Raw genomic sequence first — 17,088 nt, forward strand, 5'->3', positions numbered from 1 at the left:
TATTAAATATAAATAACACCTATTTAGGGTAACTTAGTACTTATCTAAAGTAAATAAGAAATAATCTATTATATTATAAATAATAAGGAATAAATAAATATTACTTTAGGAAGAGGAAATATTATTATACGCTAAAAGCTTTATATAAGGACTTAGTAATACTTTTATTCTTATAACTAATTAAGGGCTATTAATTATATAACTAGTAGAGTCTTCTCCTGCTTAGCGCAGGCCCTGCCTTCTTATACCTTAATAATTCCTTTTATACCAAAAGGTATAGCTATGTTTGTCATTGGACTGCTGCCCCTAATAATATATTTAGGATTTAAGAACTTAATAAGAAAATAAGAGTTATTTTCTAAGAATTATATAAATAGTATAGATTAATACTATGATTTAGAATCTTACTTTATATGGATATCAAAGTTAATATATACTTAGTTAGGCTGCGGCTAAGTTAGTACTAGTAGGACATTTGCATGTCCTTACAGAAACCCAGTCTTTAACATATAACTAGTTATATAATATAAAAGAAGATAAAGTAATAGAAAAGGAGGTAATTAAAACACTAAAATAGATTTAGTTTTACTTCTAATTATATAATCAAATAATAAAGGTTAAAAGAGATTTTTTTAAAAAAAATTATAATATTTTTGAATTAAATATAAAAATATAAAATATATTAGTCTTATTTATTAGGAGCTAGTCTTATTTTAGTTTATTAATAATTATTTTGAATAATTTTATTTGTAGATCAAAAACCCTAGATAAATTATATTTGTAATATAATATTATAATAAGAAATTACTTTATAATTTAACATAAAATGATATATTAGGTTTTTTTTATTTTTAAGTTACATGAGATACTTATTTAGATCTTAGATTGGTTTCATAAAAAATATTTTACTTATAAGTCTACTAATTAAGACCTAACCTAACCTATAGTCAGGTTTTTATAGGCATGCTTAGGTAATAGGCGGGTTTTGATAAGGCCTAGTTACCTGCATGTTTATCTGCTTGGATTCTTGTCAAATCAGCGGTGGTCGACAGTTAGTCTTCACTCGCCTCAATGTCCGAGCAAACAGCAAGATGTTGGCAATGAAGTAAAGGATAGGTTCTAGGCTAATTAATTCAGAGTCAAATCTCTAGGGATTAGGGAGCCCAGTGATTTCTAGCGGTTATAATGGTTGACAGGAATAATTCAGGGCAGTTGTGGCGGTGCAGCCAAGCCTCGTATTCTTGCTCATTTGGCGCCCTGCGACCAGCAACCGACACGTTTTTATCTTCCTCAGACAACAAAAGCGCCTCTCCTCGACATCAGAAAGCATCCACGGTCAGGCAGGATGAGTCTCACACCCCAGATTGGAGGCGAAACCACGGATATGGATGTCGAGAGCGCCAATGACCTGTATGAAGTCTGGACTCAGGTTAACGTGAGGGCTTCTGTGTCCAATAACGGCGATGACGAAGTGTCTAGCCTTGTGATTGTATCTCGCAGTGCGTGGCCGTGTCCTAATATTATGCGTGCGACCGTTAATGTGTAATATTGTCCGCAGGTGGCAGTCCGTCCATCGAGTTCCTCGATGTCCACACAGCGGCGATACCACCTAGAATTGTGTGGCCCTTATCGCTCCCATGGTTTCAGCTGAGGGACATATTGGAGGGTAAGTAAATGCCACTGACTTCTGCTATCTGCTTGATGGATATGATACTAATGCACCCACAGACACCGTGCGCACAAAACTTGCAAATGCCCCTTTTAGCCGGGAAATCCAGGCGCTGACCCTGACATCACTGCCTCCCACGAAGGCGGGTGAGACGCTAACAATCGGATCGACCAGCGTCAGCCTAATGGCTCGCTCAGGGGCCGTCGAAGCAGCAACGAAAGCGATTGGCAAAACAATGCCCGAACTCTTCCCAGGCGAGCACCAAGCACGAATGCAACTAGTCGCTAGCGGCGGCAACAATCTGGATGCGAAGGTGGAGGCCTTTCACGTCCTCTGCTACCAGCTCTCCAACAAACTCATTGAGGACCCAAACTACTACGACGACGAAGATTACGATGAGAACTCCGACAAGAACGCGCAGACCGTCATGATGTTCCGCGAACTTGATCTGCCACCAGACCTGTGGACTGAGGTTTTTGTTAAGCAGAAGACGCGGACGGGTGCTGCGGCCGCGGAGGCCCTTTTTGAAGCCGCGATCAATGAAGGCGATCTCAAGATTATCACGACGCTTCTCAAGTCTGGGGTGATCGATCCGAACGAGCCGGTTTCAGCGGTTGACGGAATGCAATTTCCGATTCAGTGGGCGGCATCGAGGATAGATCGTCGGGGACACTCTGACGTGATTAGACTGCTTGTTGAACTCGGCGCAGACGTCAACGAGTGGACGGAAGACTACTCAGCCTCCGCCCTGTTCGATGTTGCGCGGAGCGGATCGCTGGAGATGGTGCGGCTTTTGGTCGAAAAAGGGGCGGATTTCAGAGACATACTTCCCAATGACAGGGACTATTTCTGTATGGAAACCCCCTTGATAGCTGTAGTTTACAACAAGCAGCCTCCTCAGAATGATAGCGGATGCTCTGGACGACATGCGGACAATGATAAAGAGGACCAGGAGCCTGAGTCTGTCATGATATTTAGGTATCTGCTGTCTTTGCACGGCGATACCGAGGAAGATCGGGATATTATTCAAGAGGCTCTAATTGCTGCAGCTGTGTTTGGGAGAACTGACCTGATTCCCCTCGCACTCGATGCCGGCGCAGAGCTTCAGGCGCCCGGACGCAAGGGGTTTACGGCCCTTCAGGCTGCGAGTGGCTCGTACGGCGACAAATCAGCCGCGGTCAGACAGCTCTTGGCACTAAGTGCCAGACCGAAGGTGAGTGGATTGTCTGAGTTGCACCTTGCAGCTTTGCGATCATCTCCCAACACAATGCGTGCACTAATCGAGCACGGGATGGACGTGAACATGTGGATTCCAGGGCTGACAGAGCGCCAACTCGAGTTCCTCGGCCGTTTTTTGATGTCCGATGCGCAAGAGGAGTTTTCCAAGATTGCCCATCTGTTACACACCCCATTGGACTTTGCACTCGCAGCAACAGTTTATGTCTCGGATAAGGACCGCGAGTTGAACGCGGTGGTTCTCTTACACGCCGGGGCGAAATTAACTGGCGGCGAGTTGGTCCGGGCGATCAAGTTCAACAATGATGAGCTACTAAATTGTATCCTGGCACAGGAGCCCGATATTAACCAGCGTTGGTGCGGACTCACTGTATTGCAGGCCTGCCTGGACAGCGGTGCATTGGGGACGGCTGAGAAGCTGGTCCGTCGGGGCGCACGGCTGACGGGTGGAGAGGTTAGCGCTGCGTTTGAGAAGGGCACGCCTGAGTTTATCTCGACATTGCTCGCATTGGGAGGTAGCCTTGGCCGCAAGGGTGAATCAGCTCCAAGTCCACTGGCACGCGCGTGTGCGAAACAGAACTGGCCTGTTGTTGAGTGGGCCTTGCAGCAAAGGCTGGTGGACTATTCACCAGGAGCACTCTGTGCTACGGTATGTTTGACTCGATGGAAGAGTGATAGACGACTCGAGCAGATTAACCTTCTGCTTCATCACCGAACACGAGTCCTACACCACTACAACCCCATCTGGTCACTTCTTGAGGGCACCGCTGTGGGCTATGCAGCATTGTGTGATGAGGAGGACATCCTCGACCTCCTACTCCCCTTAGGAGATCTGGACAAATGCATTATCCCAATGAATTCAAATAATCTCGTCGCACTGCTCTCATGGGAATACGACTGGGTAACCGAACAGTACTCAAAGCTCGACTGGACAAAGCCAGGGCAACCGACTGTCTCGATTCTCGTCCCTGCCATTCTCAGCAGATGCTGGGAAATTGTCGGGCTCCTGCTCAAAAAAGGGTGCAAAGCAGACGGGTTCTCCCTTCTCGCGACGATTCGCTTCTTCGACAACGACCAGGTCACCCAGCTTCTGTCTAGTGGTGGCGCTCGAGCCGACACGCGCCTGAAAGACTTTGACTCTCCATTGCAGCTCGCCGCTCGCCTTGGCCGCGTCGAAATCGTCCGAACGCTCCTCGCCTATGGGGCAAACGTAAATGACCCACCTGCGGCAACAAAAACACACTGGTCTCTCCCCCGAACGGCCCTGCAAGCGGCCACCGAGACCGGCAGCCAGGAACTGATCGACCTCCTCCTCGAAGCCGGCGCTGACGTAAACGGCCCTCCGGCACCGGACGGCGGCGCGACGGCTCTGCAGCTTGCCGCGATAAAGGGCTATCTACCCATTGCACAACGTCTCCTCGACGCTGGTGCGCAAATAGATGCCAAGCGGGCCCGGGTGGCTGGCCGGACGGCCCTTGAGGGTGCGGCAGAACATGGGCGACTGGACATGGCGCAATTCCTGCTCGAGAAAGGAGCACGGACGTTTGATGAAGGGGCTTGCCAGTATCACCGGGCAATGGGGTTCGCGCGGAAGAAGGGACATCGTGCTGTCCTGCAACTGCTGGAGGACTGGGATCAAGGGGATATGGAATCTTTCTGGAGCGATTGGGATGGCCTGCTGGAGGAAAATTTCCAAGGATCAGATGCAGATGCGTACGACTCCGAGTAACAACTAGCTGTTTATTATTCGAGTCGAAATCCGTACAACGCCAAATGCGTCATGAATCCAACAACACCTTTTGTTTTAAGCGAGTTGACGCGCCGGTTAGTATCCTACTCCTATATGAATGCCTTGTTTTTGGACGTGCCTCATGCCCGGCATTTTGGCTTCGTTGTCCCAAATACCGTCCCATTAGAGTCATTGACATTGCTCCACGACGTCGCATCTCGTAGGCTGCATAAACCTCACAGCCGGCTTCATTTCTTGTAGCAGAGATTCTCGTCAAGGACGTTTACCGGGTGGGAGAAACTGATTTGTGACTGACCCGTGGTTGACTCCTAGCTGGAATTCATGGTTAGTGCCGCTGAAGGTTGCCCGAGACGCCATGGTATGGGTAAAAGGGGGCGAAATCGGGAATTGAAAATCAGGCGTCTGCATTGACTATTTATAGACGGCTGGCGTTACATTCATAGGTGCCAGCCAGCGCCTATTTGGAAGCATGAAAGCGCCATAGGCAAAAGAGGGCGGCCGCGAAGCCTGACCCCAGCGTCCTTGCGCCCGTGTCGATTGATATCAAGCTTGGTGCTTCTGTGCGGAGGGTACGGGATACGATGACATTTGCGACGAGGTTAGTGGAGATTTCGCAGGTACAGCCGCAGAAGAATGGCAAGAGTCAACGGAGGCTGTGTATAATTCATAACGCCAGAAAACTGGGACGGCATACAACACGCTCTTCTGCCTCATGGCCCGCCACTTCGAAACGCGCCAAGCCCCCGAGGGAACCGGCGCGCAGAATCTCACGGGGATGGCGAAGAAGCAGGCTACAACACAAGACTCCCTCCCTAAAATGAAGAGCGTCGCGGGCGGGGAGGGGCGGACGTATAGTGAGGCGAGGTTGTGGAATGCGGAGGGGAGGTACCTAACTCTACACGAGTTCAATTGCAGACTCCTGTTTTAAGTGCAAACGATCTTGCTAGCAGTCGTGGCTGGGTGAGACCCTTTTGACATGTAGAAGCTCTAGTAGTTTATGAACTACTTTGAGTCCTTGTGCTGTTGTGAGATCTACTTAACGTAGTATTATCCTTGGTTGGTTCACGAAACACAGCATTTATATAGCAGGGAGGAATGTGCAGGTGGCCATGGCTTCTTTGATTCCTTACTTATGGAGTGACAAAAATATTCTAGGGGCACTCTATCGAAGAGCACTACTGTTTGGTCTAGATCAAGCTTTAGTTCAGGGATATATTTTTGTTCGGGGTGTGGTAGTGCTTATTCTAGTGGTTGTTTGGTTTCCATTCGGTCCCTCCGCTAGCTCAGCGCCTGTTTCCTAGAGGATTAGGAGGCTGGCAGTCACTCTACCTGCAGTTGTTACTTCATTAAGCGTCCTGGCATCATGCTGTCTACTTGCACGCTTTATGTCTAGTTCAATTGCCGCAGAAGTCTGATCTCCTCGGGGCATTCGCATTCACGAATCGTGTGCGGGTTGTGATTAAATAAGGTTTATGAGTCTTCTATTCAAAACTATCTGGCCTAATCGTGCACTTTGATCTGCAGCCTGGCCATGACGGCCTTCAACTTATATTGGTCGACAACATGTGCCTCGTCCGAGATTGAGACCCGCTCGATAGCTAAGCCGGCCTGGTTCACTAGGGCATCCAGGCCATCCCCGCTCGAGTAGCTATAGAACCGAACGTACTTGGTCTTGAAGTCCAGCGAGAAAGGCACATCCTTTGGGATCACAACCACCTCGCCTGGCGTGACCTCGGTAGCCTCCGTCTCGTCATTGATCGCAATGTCGACCTTGCCGTCGAAGAAGATCAGGACGTCGTACACGGGGAACGACAGCTTCTGCTTGAAGACCGACGGGCCGTACGCTGTCGAGGTTTCAATGCACGAGATGAAGAATTTGCCAGAGCATTGCTTGGTGGTGATAAACGGCCTGGAGTGCACGCCTCCCAGCACCCATCGGGGGCCGCGGTTATACTTCAAAAAGTAAGGCTCTTCCCCATCAGGCAGGACCCAATCCTTTTCCGTCCAAGGTGAGGGTTCTGGGAGCTCCATTTCCACGGGGTACGAGTCATACTTGTGGTAGATTTCCGGGGGGGTATTCTTTGCGTTGAACTCGCGGTCGAAGTTGTCGAACTCAGGAAACATCAGGCCGGAGAAGTCCTGCTTCCAGGCACGGAAGCATCGACCCAGTCGGCGGGGTGGATGAGTGGGATGGTCTTGGTGATGGGGTCTAGTGGGGTTGGTTTATGGTTAGCTCCCTACACAGTTAGTATCAAATCATGACTATCAATGCGGGCAGTGACATACCGGTGAGGCCGTGGCAAAGTCTCCAGGTCCTAGAATACGGCTCGAGTCGCCACAGTAGACCTTCAAGCGACCTTCCATAACAAGGAAGCAATCGTGGGTCTTCTTGTAAGAGTGGAGGGGCTGGTCGGAAAGAGTGCCATCCCAGCAGAAGACGGAAATGGCGTTGTCAGTCTGCTTCTGCGTGGCATAGAATTGGAAGACCCCTTTGAAGCCTGGCATGGACTGGGTTTCGCCATCATGGCGATCCAGGAGGTAGGGGGCCGGGGCTTCGGGGGGGTATGTTAGGCCTTCGATGGGCATGGCGGTGGTGGATTGGAGTGGAAATTCGGTATATACTACAGTGCAATGGAAGGAAGATTATTTAAGAGGTGTTTGTATCGCGGTGATCCTCGGAACCGAAATTCGATGCTTCTATCATGGATCTTCGGAAGAATCTGCTGCTGATCCGCCGGATCCGAACATTTGACGGCACAACATCAGGCGTATCAGGATTTAGAATATGATGTGTCATGCGGATACCGTACTTGACCGCCTGCCGCCCGATTTTCGCCCACTAACACCCCTCAGAAATAAAGCTGTATCTCACCATACAAATAAAAAAATAAATTGATTTCTTGGTGTTGTACTATATAGTAATAAATAAAGCTATTTAATTAATTTTCTTATAATTAGAACCTCTATAAGAGCCTGATTTACCTGCCTAAGCGCATAATAATAGTTTAGACCTTATTAACTTCTAGGGAAGTACTAGGGGTATTATTCTTAACTACCTTAGATTTTTAACTTATAAAGGCTTTAGGGACCTTTATATAAGTCTTCTTAATATTTTAAATATTATTTTATAGCTATTTAGCTGCTTTCTTAGCAAGGTAGTTCTTTACTCTTTCTTACTACTTTTACTTTTTCTCTTATATTTTTAGTTCTCGGGCAGAGGCTATTATTTACCTTTATTCCTCTACTTTCTATGCTTTTTCTTCTTTTCCCTGTTACTTATAAAGCTTCTTTTTTTCTTTTATTACCTTAGTAGTCTGTATAGCCTCCTCCTTTATTATTAGAGTATCCCGAGCTTGCTATACCTTCCTAAAAAAATAAAAGACTATAAAACTATTTTCTAGTATCTTAAGCTAGAATACTAATAGCTTCTAGTACTCGCGCTTTTTTTTTTATTTAGAAATACCTGCTTAAGGCCCTTATAGTATAGCTTAAGTAGTATATTTTTTATTATAAAATAGTAAATAGTTAAGCTTAACTACTTAGCTACCTAGATACAAGTTTTTATATTCTCCTTACTTACTACCTTCCTAAAAAATCTCTTAATATATCTCTAGTTATCTGCTTATAGTACTAAGTTACCTAATTTATTAAAGGAAAGCCTTTTTTTCTCTACTTTTATAAAATACCTTAGAATAACTTCCGGATCCTAGGGCACTATCCTAGTAGTTTTTTATAAAGAAAAAATATTTTTTATTAATAGAGCCCTCTGCCAGCTTAGCTAGAAAAAATAAAAAAAGTCTTTTTTTATAATAATACAGAGATCTTAGGATTAGTATATAAAGACCTCTAGTTTATTACTATATATTATAAAAAGAAGTAAGAAGATCCTAATATCTAGAGACTATAAGGAATAAGTTAAATAAGGTAAATAAGTTATTAGAAAGATCTTATTCTCTAGGCAAAAGTTTATAAATTTTATAATAATATAAGATCTATAACTATCTAGAATAAGAAGCCTCTAGCGCCTTTTTACCTTCCCCTAAGTCTTTTTATTAAATATACCTTATACCTAGGCTAATCCAAGGTTATTATTAGTTTATCTAGACTTTAAAGGTGCTATAAAAATTATATATTCTTTAAAATTAAAATCCTGTAACCAGGTATTCTAAATCTTTCTAGATACTAACTAATAATTAAGCCCTAGAGGTAGTAAGGTCCTATTTATATAAATATAAGTAACAGTAATAATCTATTTATAATTCCTATTCTAAAGCTATTCCTTAAGCTTATCCCTTTTATATTTATACTTAAAAAAGACTCTTTTAGCCTTGCTTATTATTCTAATTAGAAAATTTTTCTTATTTATATTATACATGTTTTCTAGCTTAATTTTATATTCTTTTATTTTCCTAGAAAGCAGCTTAAAGTATAAGCTATATAAAAAAGTAGAATTAGCCCTTTTTTATTTAGTATTAATTATAATTATATACTTGTAGATAAGTATATCTTTATACTTAGTAATAAAGCGCTTAACCTAGTAATTCCCAGGCTATTTCTTACAGATTTCAAAGGCGAAATTCCGGATTATTCTGGATAAGTAATACAGGCCTTTCTTAGAAAGTATATTAATATATTTTATAAGAGTTTTAGCCTGCTAGTTATTAAGCAGCCTTAGGTTATTATACTACTCTTCCTTAGTACCCTATACACCTCTATAACGCCTTAATAGAGTTAACTAGTTAATACTATACTTTTAGGAAAAAAATAAATAATTAAGCTGTTTATTAGGGTTTAAGCTATTAATTTTATTTAGAACTATCTAAATTTAACTTATTTTAAATAAGATATAGTAGTTCAAAGTTTATATACAAAAGTCGGTGAGTACTAGTTTTCAGGCGCCAGGTGGGATCGGGCGGCAGGCGGTCAAGTACGGTAGACTTCAACCACTACCGTCGGTTACCGCCTGCCGATCGTTACCATCTAATGATCAATTTGTAGACTACTACTTCAAAACTCATCATTTTCAAAACACTATAATTTTATTAATATAGACTTAATTAAAGTAGTGCTTGAATATCTAGGACCTCTAAAGCCCAGGCTTTTATTTAACTATATGTTACGGAAGAACAGACCTCTCTGCATCTTCCTAACCCTGGTAACCTCTCGTAAGCTCGCAACACTTGACTTACTTACTTAATTCTTTTTCCTTAATAGCTTTCACGTCTAACTAGTATAAGGACTAGTCACGGTTAGGGTTAAGCTTAGTTAAAATAAGCAAGGCTAAGTATCTTATATATAGAATACTTGTAGAGTAGTTTATACGAGTATATTACTATTCTAAAGGTAACTCTAAGATAATAATTTGTATTAATCACGAAGAACAAGTAAGACTAGATATAATAGTAATAAGTGTCCTTAAATATCCTTCGTTCTAACTACTATCCTAACTACTAACCCCTGTAGTAGTTCTTATAATAATTCTTAGCAACTACCTTCCTAACTATTATACCCTATAGTAGTCCCTATAGTAGTCTTACGTAACCCATGGCTTACCTTAGCTCTCTTCTACCTATCTAGTAGCTTACTACTAAGGTATACCGGGCTGTCGTCCTAGGGCGACAGTCGTTATCTCTTAACTACTATCCTTCCCTAATAATAGTCCTTCTTTTAATAGCAGTTCTTCTTAAACTACTATCCTCTCCTAGTAGCGGTCCTTTATAGACTGCTGTCCTCCCAGGGTTCTTGTCCTTGCTAGACTACCGTCTCCCCGTAACTGCAGTCCTAACTAACCTGCTGTCTTTTCTTCCCAGCTATCCTAGCCAGAACAGCTGTCCCTGTTTCTGCCTTGCGACCCCGCCTTGCTGGGTTCTTAACACTATACTCTTATTATACAAAAGTTTAGGATTAACCGGCTAACCCTGTCAAGGCGCCATAAAAGTATTTAGGGCCCTAAGAATAAGTAGTATAAAAAACAGCAACTTCTTAACAGCTAATAAGAAAAGGAATTAGTAAAATAAATTAATTAACTAAGCAGGCGCGGTTTATTTATATTATATAAAATACTCTAGAATTATGCCTCTAATATCTATTAACAAGACCCTAGAATTTACTAGCCCAGGCGCTTTCTAGAGAGGTATAAAAATAAGCTTACCTATTAATATATAACTAGTATAAATACTATATAAAAAAAGGCTAATTTAGCTACTAATTACGCCTTATATTTTAAATTCCGGGCTAGAAAAATCTAGGAATATAATATTTAGCCCCAGGATATATATAATATAGATAAGAAAAGTTTTCTTATTAGAGTACTCTTAAAGGCCAAAAAAATCTTCTCTAAATAAGCTTATAAGAATAATAGGATTAAGCAGCGCCTTTAGGATAAGAATTAAGAATAAATAACTATAATTAATTATATTTATACTAATAAGACCTTTTTATCCCTAGGCCTTATTTACTAGATAGCCTTTAAGAATTTATAAGATAACTAGTTATAAAACTTTAATAAAAAATATTATAGCTATTTTTTTATATTATCTAAGACTAGATAAATTAATAATAATCTTAGATTTACATAGTTACGAGATATTTTTAATAAAAAAACTAAGAAAAAGGTATAACAGTACTAAAGGTTATTAATTCTAGATAGCTATAGCTTATACCTTATATTATAATTTATAAAGTTCTGCATAGCTAATAAGATTTATATAGCTACTTTTCTACCTTATTTAACTTATTCCCTGCAGCCCCTAGATATTAGAATCTTTGCGCCTCTCTTTAAGACATATAATAACTAACTAGAGTTATTTATATATAAATATTAAGGCCTAAGTAATATTATAAAAAGAGACTTTTTCTGCCTCTTCTAGCTTGTATAGGGAACAGCTTTATTAACTAAGAATATTAAAAGTATATAAAAATTAACTAGTTTAGTATCTTTTAATCCAGAGATAATTCTAAGGAAATTTTTTAAAAAAAAAGACTTATAGCTTTCCTCTAGTGCCTTTATATAATTAATACTATAAATAAAGGACTAGTAATAAATCAAACAGCTTCTTAGGAAGGTAGTAATAAAAATAAATAATAAGAAAACTAAGAAGTTAAGCTTAATTATCTATTATCTCTTTATAAAAAATATACTACTAAAGCTTTACTATAAAGGGCTTAAGATTATATTCCTAAATAAAAAAAAAGTAATAGTGTAGTAAGCCCCTAGACTTTAGCCTTAAGGCCCCTAAAAATAAGTATATTATCTTTTATTTCCCTAAGAAGATCTAGCGGGCGCGTACTATTATAAAAAAGAAAAATAAGGCTATATAAATTACTAAGGCCGCTAGGGAGGAGGAGAAACTATAAAGATAGCTTAGAAAAAAAAAGAATAAGTATATTAAAAAGCTAAAAAAAATAAAGAGGGCTAAATAGCGTTAACTACAGATATAAATAAAAGAGCAGAAAAAATAGTAGAAAAAAAAAGATTAATTAGTTAAGGAGGCAGCTAAATAGCTCTAAAATAATATCTAAACCACTAGATTAGCTACTAAGAAGGCCTCTAAGAAATTACTAACTAAGAAAAAACAAGATATTAAGCTACTAGTACCTTAGGAAGTTAAGGAGGTACCCCCCCTAATTAATAATTAAGGCAGGCAGATCTGCCTTTTAAAATATTTTAGGAACTTATAAAAAAGCACTATATAAGCTTTAAGTACTATATAATTAGAACACCAGACATTCGCTATATAATTTTATTTATATATAGTTAAGAAACTTTATTTAGTAAGGGGGGGTGCACTATAAAAATTGATCGTCAGATGGTACTGATCGGCAGGCGGTAAACGACGGTACCCACTGTACCCTGTCTTATTGTAGTTGTCCGTGGGCGCCTCCTGCTGGACCATTTCCCACATCCCATCGATCCTCGCTACAGCAGCCGCCGACAAGGGGCCTTGCCTCAGTGCCTCGAGAGTCTCCCTCAGCTGGGCAACGGTCCTCGCACCGACGATGATTGCGTCCCCACGATCAGTCCCTAAAGCACCTCCGAAGGCGGCCCACCGGTATGCCAGCGCTGCCCGAGACACACCCTCTGCCTCCGCGATTGCTCCCCACTCTCTCATTCCTTCCAACAGTGTCCCACGGAAATATATCTTGCGATACATAGCTGCAGCTGGATGGGTCGTAAAACGTGAGTTATTGTCTGAGCGGAGTGTATCCTCTGTGCCTTTTGCGCCCGTCATCATGTGTTCGAGGTTGGTGAACGACTTGGTAAGAAATCCGCCGGCAGCGGGGGAGTACGCAAAGAACTGGATGCCCAGCTCGAGAAGAACAGGGAAGAGGCTTTGCTCTATGTGTCGTGATATAGCATTGTAGTTCCCCTGATAGACCGAAGGCAGGACAAAGGAATGCTGTGCTTGGTATGCGTGAATCGCGCGCACTTGATCTGGTGTGAAGTTCGATAGTCCGAACTAGCGCAGAGCAGGGGTTAGTGCAGTGATCTAGAATTCACAGAAAGTGGTGATATACACGTTGAAACTTGCCGCCTTTGTACAGTACCTGGATCGCTTCCAGGGTCTCTTCAATCGAGGTCTCGGGGTCCGGGCAGTGCAGGTAATATATATCGACCTATTCGGATTGACCGATTGAGAACACTAATTATTAAGCAAGAACAAGGTAACATACAGATCGCACGCATAGTCGTACCAGACTCTCCTCCATCCCCGCAAGTATGCTGTCGCGGCTGAGGCTTCCAGGGGTCCATCCGGGTGCCTTGGTGTGGATGGTGAACTGCTGCGAAGGCCCCGAAGCTCCAAGTATCTCTTCACTTGCTGTCTGCAGGGAATAAGCTTCATAATCTGACTGAGGGTGACAAGAAACGAACGTAGGAGGCTGCCGTGTCAAGCGCGCTGACGCCGAATTCCTCACACAGGGCCCGGACTTGACTGAGGTCTTCTGGTGCGTACCCTGGAAAGGGCTCTGCGCCAACGATAATGTGTGCAGAGGTCATGGTAAGGATAGCTGACGGTTCACTACTTGACAATCACCCGAGACAACCTGGAAGACCTGTTATTTAAGCTGATCGGCTTTCTGCTGAATCCTAAGATTCGAACTACGTTACGTACTCCTGATAAGAATGGCCCTTTGCATTCGTGGTTATCTAGTGCATCCACTTTCAATAGTCAAGCTTTGTTTCAACTATCTATATAAAGAGATATATACAGACTGTCGCATGGTTGATTCCCTCCTGGTACTTGCTTATCGGCCTTGCTGAAAGACCCCGCTCAGAGAATCGTGCACACGGTCTTGAAGCTGCTAATCTTATCCTGCAGAGGGGTTCCCGCCATGTTGCGAATGCTGGTTTGCTGACAGGCCGTGTGGAAGGGCAGCTGATTTGTACAGCCCGAGTTCGCGTACAGGTACAAGCAGCAAGACCTGTCTCCGGCCGGGTTCTTGGGGTACCAGTGGAGAGAAGAGATCCTATCATTGATGGCGCTTGAAACGCCCATGCAGGGCGAGGTCCCGGGGTTGCCAGGACCAGATTTGGTAAACTGCTGCCCCCCATAGCCGGCCTCGGGGTAGAACCGGACACGCCAGGCGGCGGCGGCGGGGGTGAGGGCTAGAACAGCCGTTGCGAGAGCGAGGTTGAGCTTCATCGTGTGGGTGATTCTATTCGAGTCCGTTATTGAGTTTCTGTGGGATGGTTGTTCGTATTAGTCTGTTGCGTTACTTTGCTTCAGTTGTCCATTCGGTGGTTTGGTACTGACCTTTGCTCGTGGTTTCTGTGGCTTTGTTGCGTTGCTTGATGAGTTTCCAGCTTCCGCGGGTTGGGAGAGCTCTTTTATATCTTTCTCTTGCTGCTATTCCGCTCCTCGGGCTCTCCAAATAGTAAAGGTGCGCCAAGTGTACCACGAGGCGGGCTGTACAGTCAACGTTACATTATGTGAGGTAGGTTGCAAGTCAATAGATGAAGCCTGAGCAGTATACATCTGCACAAGACGGGTCGTGGGTATGTTCAGGTCCCAGGTACGACGGGGGCGCATCTAGCGTTGAAGTATACGGTCCACGTGCAAATATGGGTGGATGTCTGCACAGGCCGGGAGCGTTCAACGTCAGGCTCCTTGCATGACGGCAATGCCGTGAAGCTATTCGGGGGCAATTGTCTGTATTGTGGCGCAGGCAGAAGAATAGGTCTGGAGAGGCAGGTGATTTGAGACAGCCCAGCTTTGCCATGGATAGACTCGTATCCAGAGCAAAAGTGCTGACTGGCTCACTGGCCGTAGGATTGGTACGCCGAGAAGTACCCGATCTAGGACAAGAATCTAAATACTATGATCTCGCGTTTTGCATCCGTATGGGGCAGGAGGTTTAGATAGCTAGAACGCTCTCTGTAGGACTCATATTGGGGAGCAGCTTGGTATTGTATGAAACTACACACGTGTACTGCTGGTTGGATATCTGGACAAGCCAAGGACCCTGGCGGCGCACCTTTCGGTGGTGAAATACGGGGAACTGCAGGAACAGCGTGGGGTACTTCGTATTCGCATCTACTTCACCTCATCCTCTTGACTTTCTTCTTTGTACTGTCGAGGCAGATCGTCCTTATAGACATCGTACCGATAGGTACTCCCAACATGATCATCGGCAAGAAATCTCCTCCCTTTCCCATAGACCCGCTCTCGTGTAGTTAGGCTCTCGTCGCTCAGCTCCGCATAAAGCCCTCGTCGCCTCAACTCCGGCACCAGCAGCTCAACAACGTCTTCAAAGCTCTGCGGTGTGACCACAGAAACCAGATTGAACCCATCAATATCAGCCCTATCAATCCATCTCTCCATCACATCCGCAACAGTCTTTGGACTCCCTATGGCAAGTGGCGCAAGGCCTCCAATCGCCGCAAACTCAGATACCTTCCGTGGTGTCCACTTCTCACCCTCAGCCGAATTCACGAAAGAATCAAGATGTGTACGGATCTGAGATTGCCCTGCGTCCGCGGCGCTGAGCTCCTCATCTAACGGGACCTTGGACAGGTCGATTCCCGTAACTCCGCTAATATGCACCAGTCCGCCGACAACACTCGCATACTTCTTCGCGTCTTCGACCTTCTCGCGAGCCTCGTCATCTGTCCTTCCCAGAATCGGACAGAGACTAATAAACACCTTTAACGACCTCGGATCCCGCCCCTTCTCAGCCAGTGCAGCGCGCAACTTGGCGACCTTGGGCGCTGTCTGCGCGGGCGTATTCCCACCCACAAACGCCGCCTCTGCATGCGTTGAGGCAAAGTTCATTCCCGCCCCGGAAGTTCCCGCCTGGAAGAGGAAGGGGGTTCGTTGGGGCGAGGGAGGCACCATGTGCTTACTGGTCATCTTGTAGAACTGACCCTCGTGCTTGATGGTGCGGACAAGGGCTGGGTCTGCATAAATGTCGTTTTTAGCGTCACGGATTTCAGCCGCGGGGGACCAGGAGCCTTCCCAGAGTCTGCGATTTAGTTAGTGTGTTGCTGTAGAGGATGTGATTCCGATGGACGTACTTGTATAGGACACGTAGATACTCATCAGATCTCTTATAACGCAGGTCATGGTCTATTGCCTCGTCGAGCCCGATGGCTTGAAAGGCAGACTTTTTCCATCCTGTTACGATGTTCCAGCCGAATCGGCCGTTGGTTAGATGGTCTAATGTGGAAAATCGTCTTGCGAGGAGAAATGGTGGCTCATGCGATGTGGAGCTTGTGATGGCGAAGGAGAGTCTCTTTGTCACGGCTGCCATGGCTGCAACTGGCTATAGGATGGTCAGTCTAGGAACTTAGGCATGAGTATGTACGGAACGCACGATTGACGGGTCCAAGACGGGATACTGGGTGGCGCGTCGGACCGTTTCGTCTATACTTCCTCCATAGACATCGTATCCGCCTGAAGATTGTAAGTGGGAGGCTAAAGTCGATGGGGCATGCAGCATACCCAGGGTGTCAGCAAGGAAGAGAGCAAAGAAGCCTCCTTTCTCAAGGAGCTTAGCATAGTCGACCCAGAACGATATGTCGAATTTCTCTAGTCCTCTATCTGCAGGATTCTGTCGGTAGGTCAGAAAGCAAGAACGCCCAAACCGCTTTTGCTTTGAAGAAATACCTTCCACTGGCCAGGCGACAGCATTCCCGGCCCAAAGATGTCAAACGCATTGAGGAGAATCTTCTTCTTCCCAGCCTCTGGGTTGCTCGCATCTTGAGTATTGAGTAACGACATATTGCTGGCATGGATGTTGGCAGTCCGACAGCTGCTTAGTCCTACTTATGCGCGTAGATATAGACTACTACAGCAATGAGTTGGAGTATTGTCTGGATGGCGCAAAGCGGAGCTTATATGGCTCGATGATATAGTCATGTTAAGCAGGGTCCACCCTTGGAGTACTGATCCAGTCGCGGGGCTAATTGGTTCTCCGTGCTATGGCGCGAAAG

At 44.3% G+C, this 17,088-nt stretch overlaps 5 protein-coding genes across 5 annotated transcripts; 1 reads left to right on the forward strand and 4 right to left on the reverse strand.

The window, feature by feature from the left end:
- Positions 1–1,345: 1,345 nt before the first annotated feature.
- BJY04DRAFT_222646 (ankyrin repeat domain-containing protein) lies at positions 1,346–5,583 on the forward strand (the record flags this gene model as incomplete). The annotated part of the gene is made up of 5 exons (XM_073717453.1): positions 1,346–1,499; positions 1,559–1,666; positions 1,729–4,618; positions 5,140–5,272; positions 5,332–5,583. The coding sequence occupies 5 exons, from the start codon at positions 1,346–1,348 to the stop codon at positions 5,581–5,583; spliced, it is 3,537 nt and encodes a 1,178-aa protein (XP_073566614.1).
- Positions 5,584–6,155: 572 nt separating this feature from the next.
- Positions 6,156–7,241, reverse strand: BJY04DRAFT_222647 (RmlC-like cupin domain-containing protein; the record flags this gene model as incomplete). Its single annotated transcript, XM_073717454.1, has 3 exons — positions 6,156–6,767; positions 6,821–6,892; positions 6,942–7,241. The coding sequence occupies 3 exons, from the start codon at positions 7,239–7,241 to the stop codon at positions 6,156–6,158; spliced, it is 984 nt and encodes a 327-aa protein (XP_073566615.1).
- Positions 7,242–12,368: 5,127 nt separating this feature from the next.
- On the reverse strand, positions 12,369–13,653 carry BJY04DRAFT_231257 (aldo/keto reductase family protein; the record flags this gene model as incomplete). Its single annotated transcript, XM_073719478.1, has 5 exons — positions 12,369–12,387; positions 12,507–13,114; positions 13,173–13,271; positions 13,329–13,478; positions 13,528–13,653. The coding sequence occupies 5 exons, from the start codon at positions 13,651–13,653 to the stop codon at positions 12,369–12,371; spliced, it is 1,002 nt and encodes a 333-aa protein (XP_073566616.1).
- A 274-nt stretch (positions 13,654–13,927) lies between these two features.
- BJY04DRAFT_222649 (uncharacterized protein) lies at positions 13,928–14,299 on the reverse strand (the record flags this gene model as incomplete). The annotated part of the gene is made up of 1 exon (XM_073717455.1): positions 13,928–14,299. The coding sequence occupies one exon, from the start codon at positions 14,297–14,299 to the stop codon at positions 13,928–13,930; it is 372 nt and encodes a 123-aa protein (XP_073566617.1).
- Positions 14,300–15,190: 891 nt separating this feature from the next.
- BJY04DRAFT_210318 (luciferase-like domain-containing protein) lies at positions 15,191–16,876 on the reverse strand (the record flags this gene model as incomplete). Its single annotated transcript, XM_073714236.1, has 5 exons — positions 15,191–16,118; positions 16,171–16,418; positions 16,470–16,549; positions 16,598–16,706; positions 16,763–16,876. The coding sequence occupies 5 exons, from the start codon at positions 16,874–16,876 to the stop codon at positions 15,191–15,193; spliced, it is 1,479 nt and encodes a 492-aa protein (XP_073566618.1).
- Between the last annotated feature and the right edge of the window lie 212 nt (positions 16,877–17,088).

The sequence above is a fragment of the Aspergillus karnatakaensis genome (assembly GCF_047715665.1).
Source record: "Aspergillus karnatakaensis strain CBS 102800 unplaced genomic scaffold BJY04scaffold_62, whole genome shotgun sequence".
NCBI classification, from domain to species: Eukaryota; Fungi; Ascomycota; class Eurotiomycetes; order Eurotiales; family Aspergillaceae; genus Aspergillus; species Aspergillus karnatakaensis.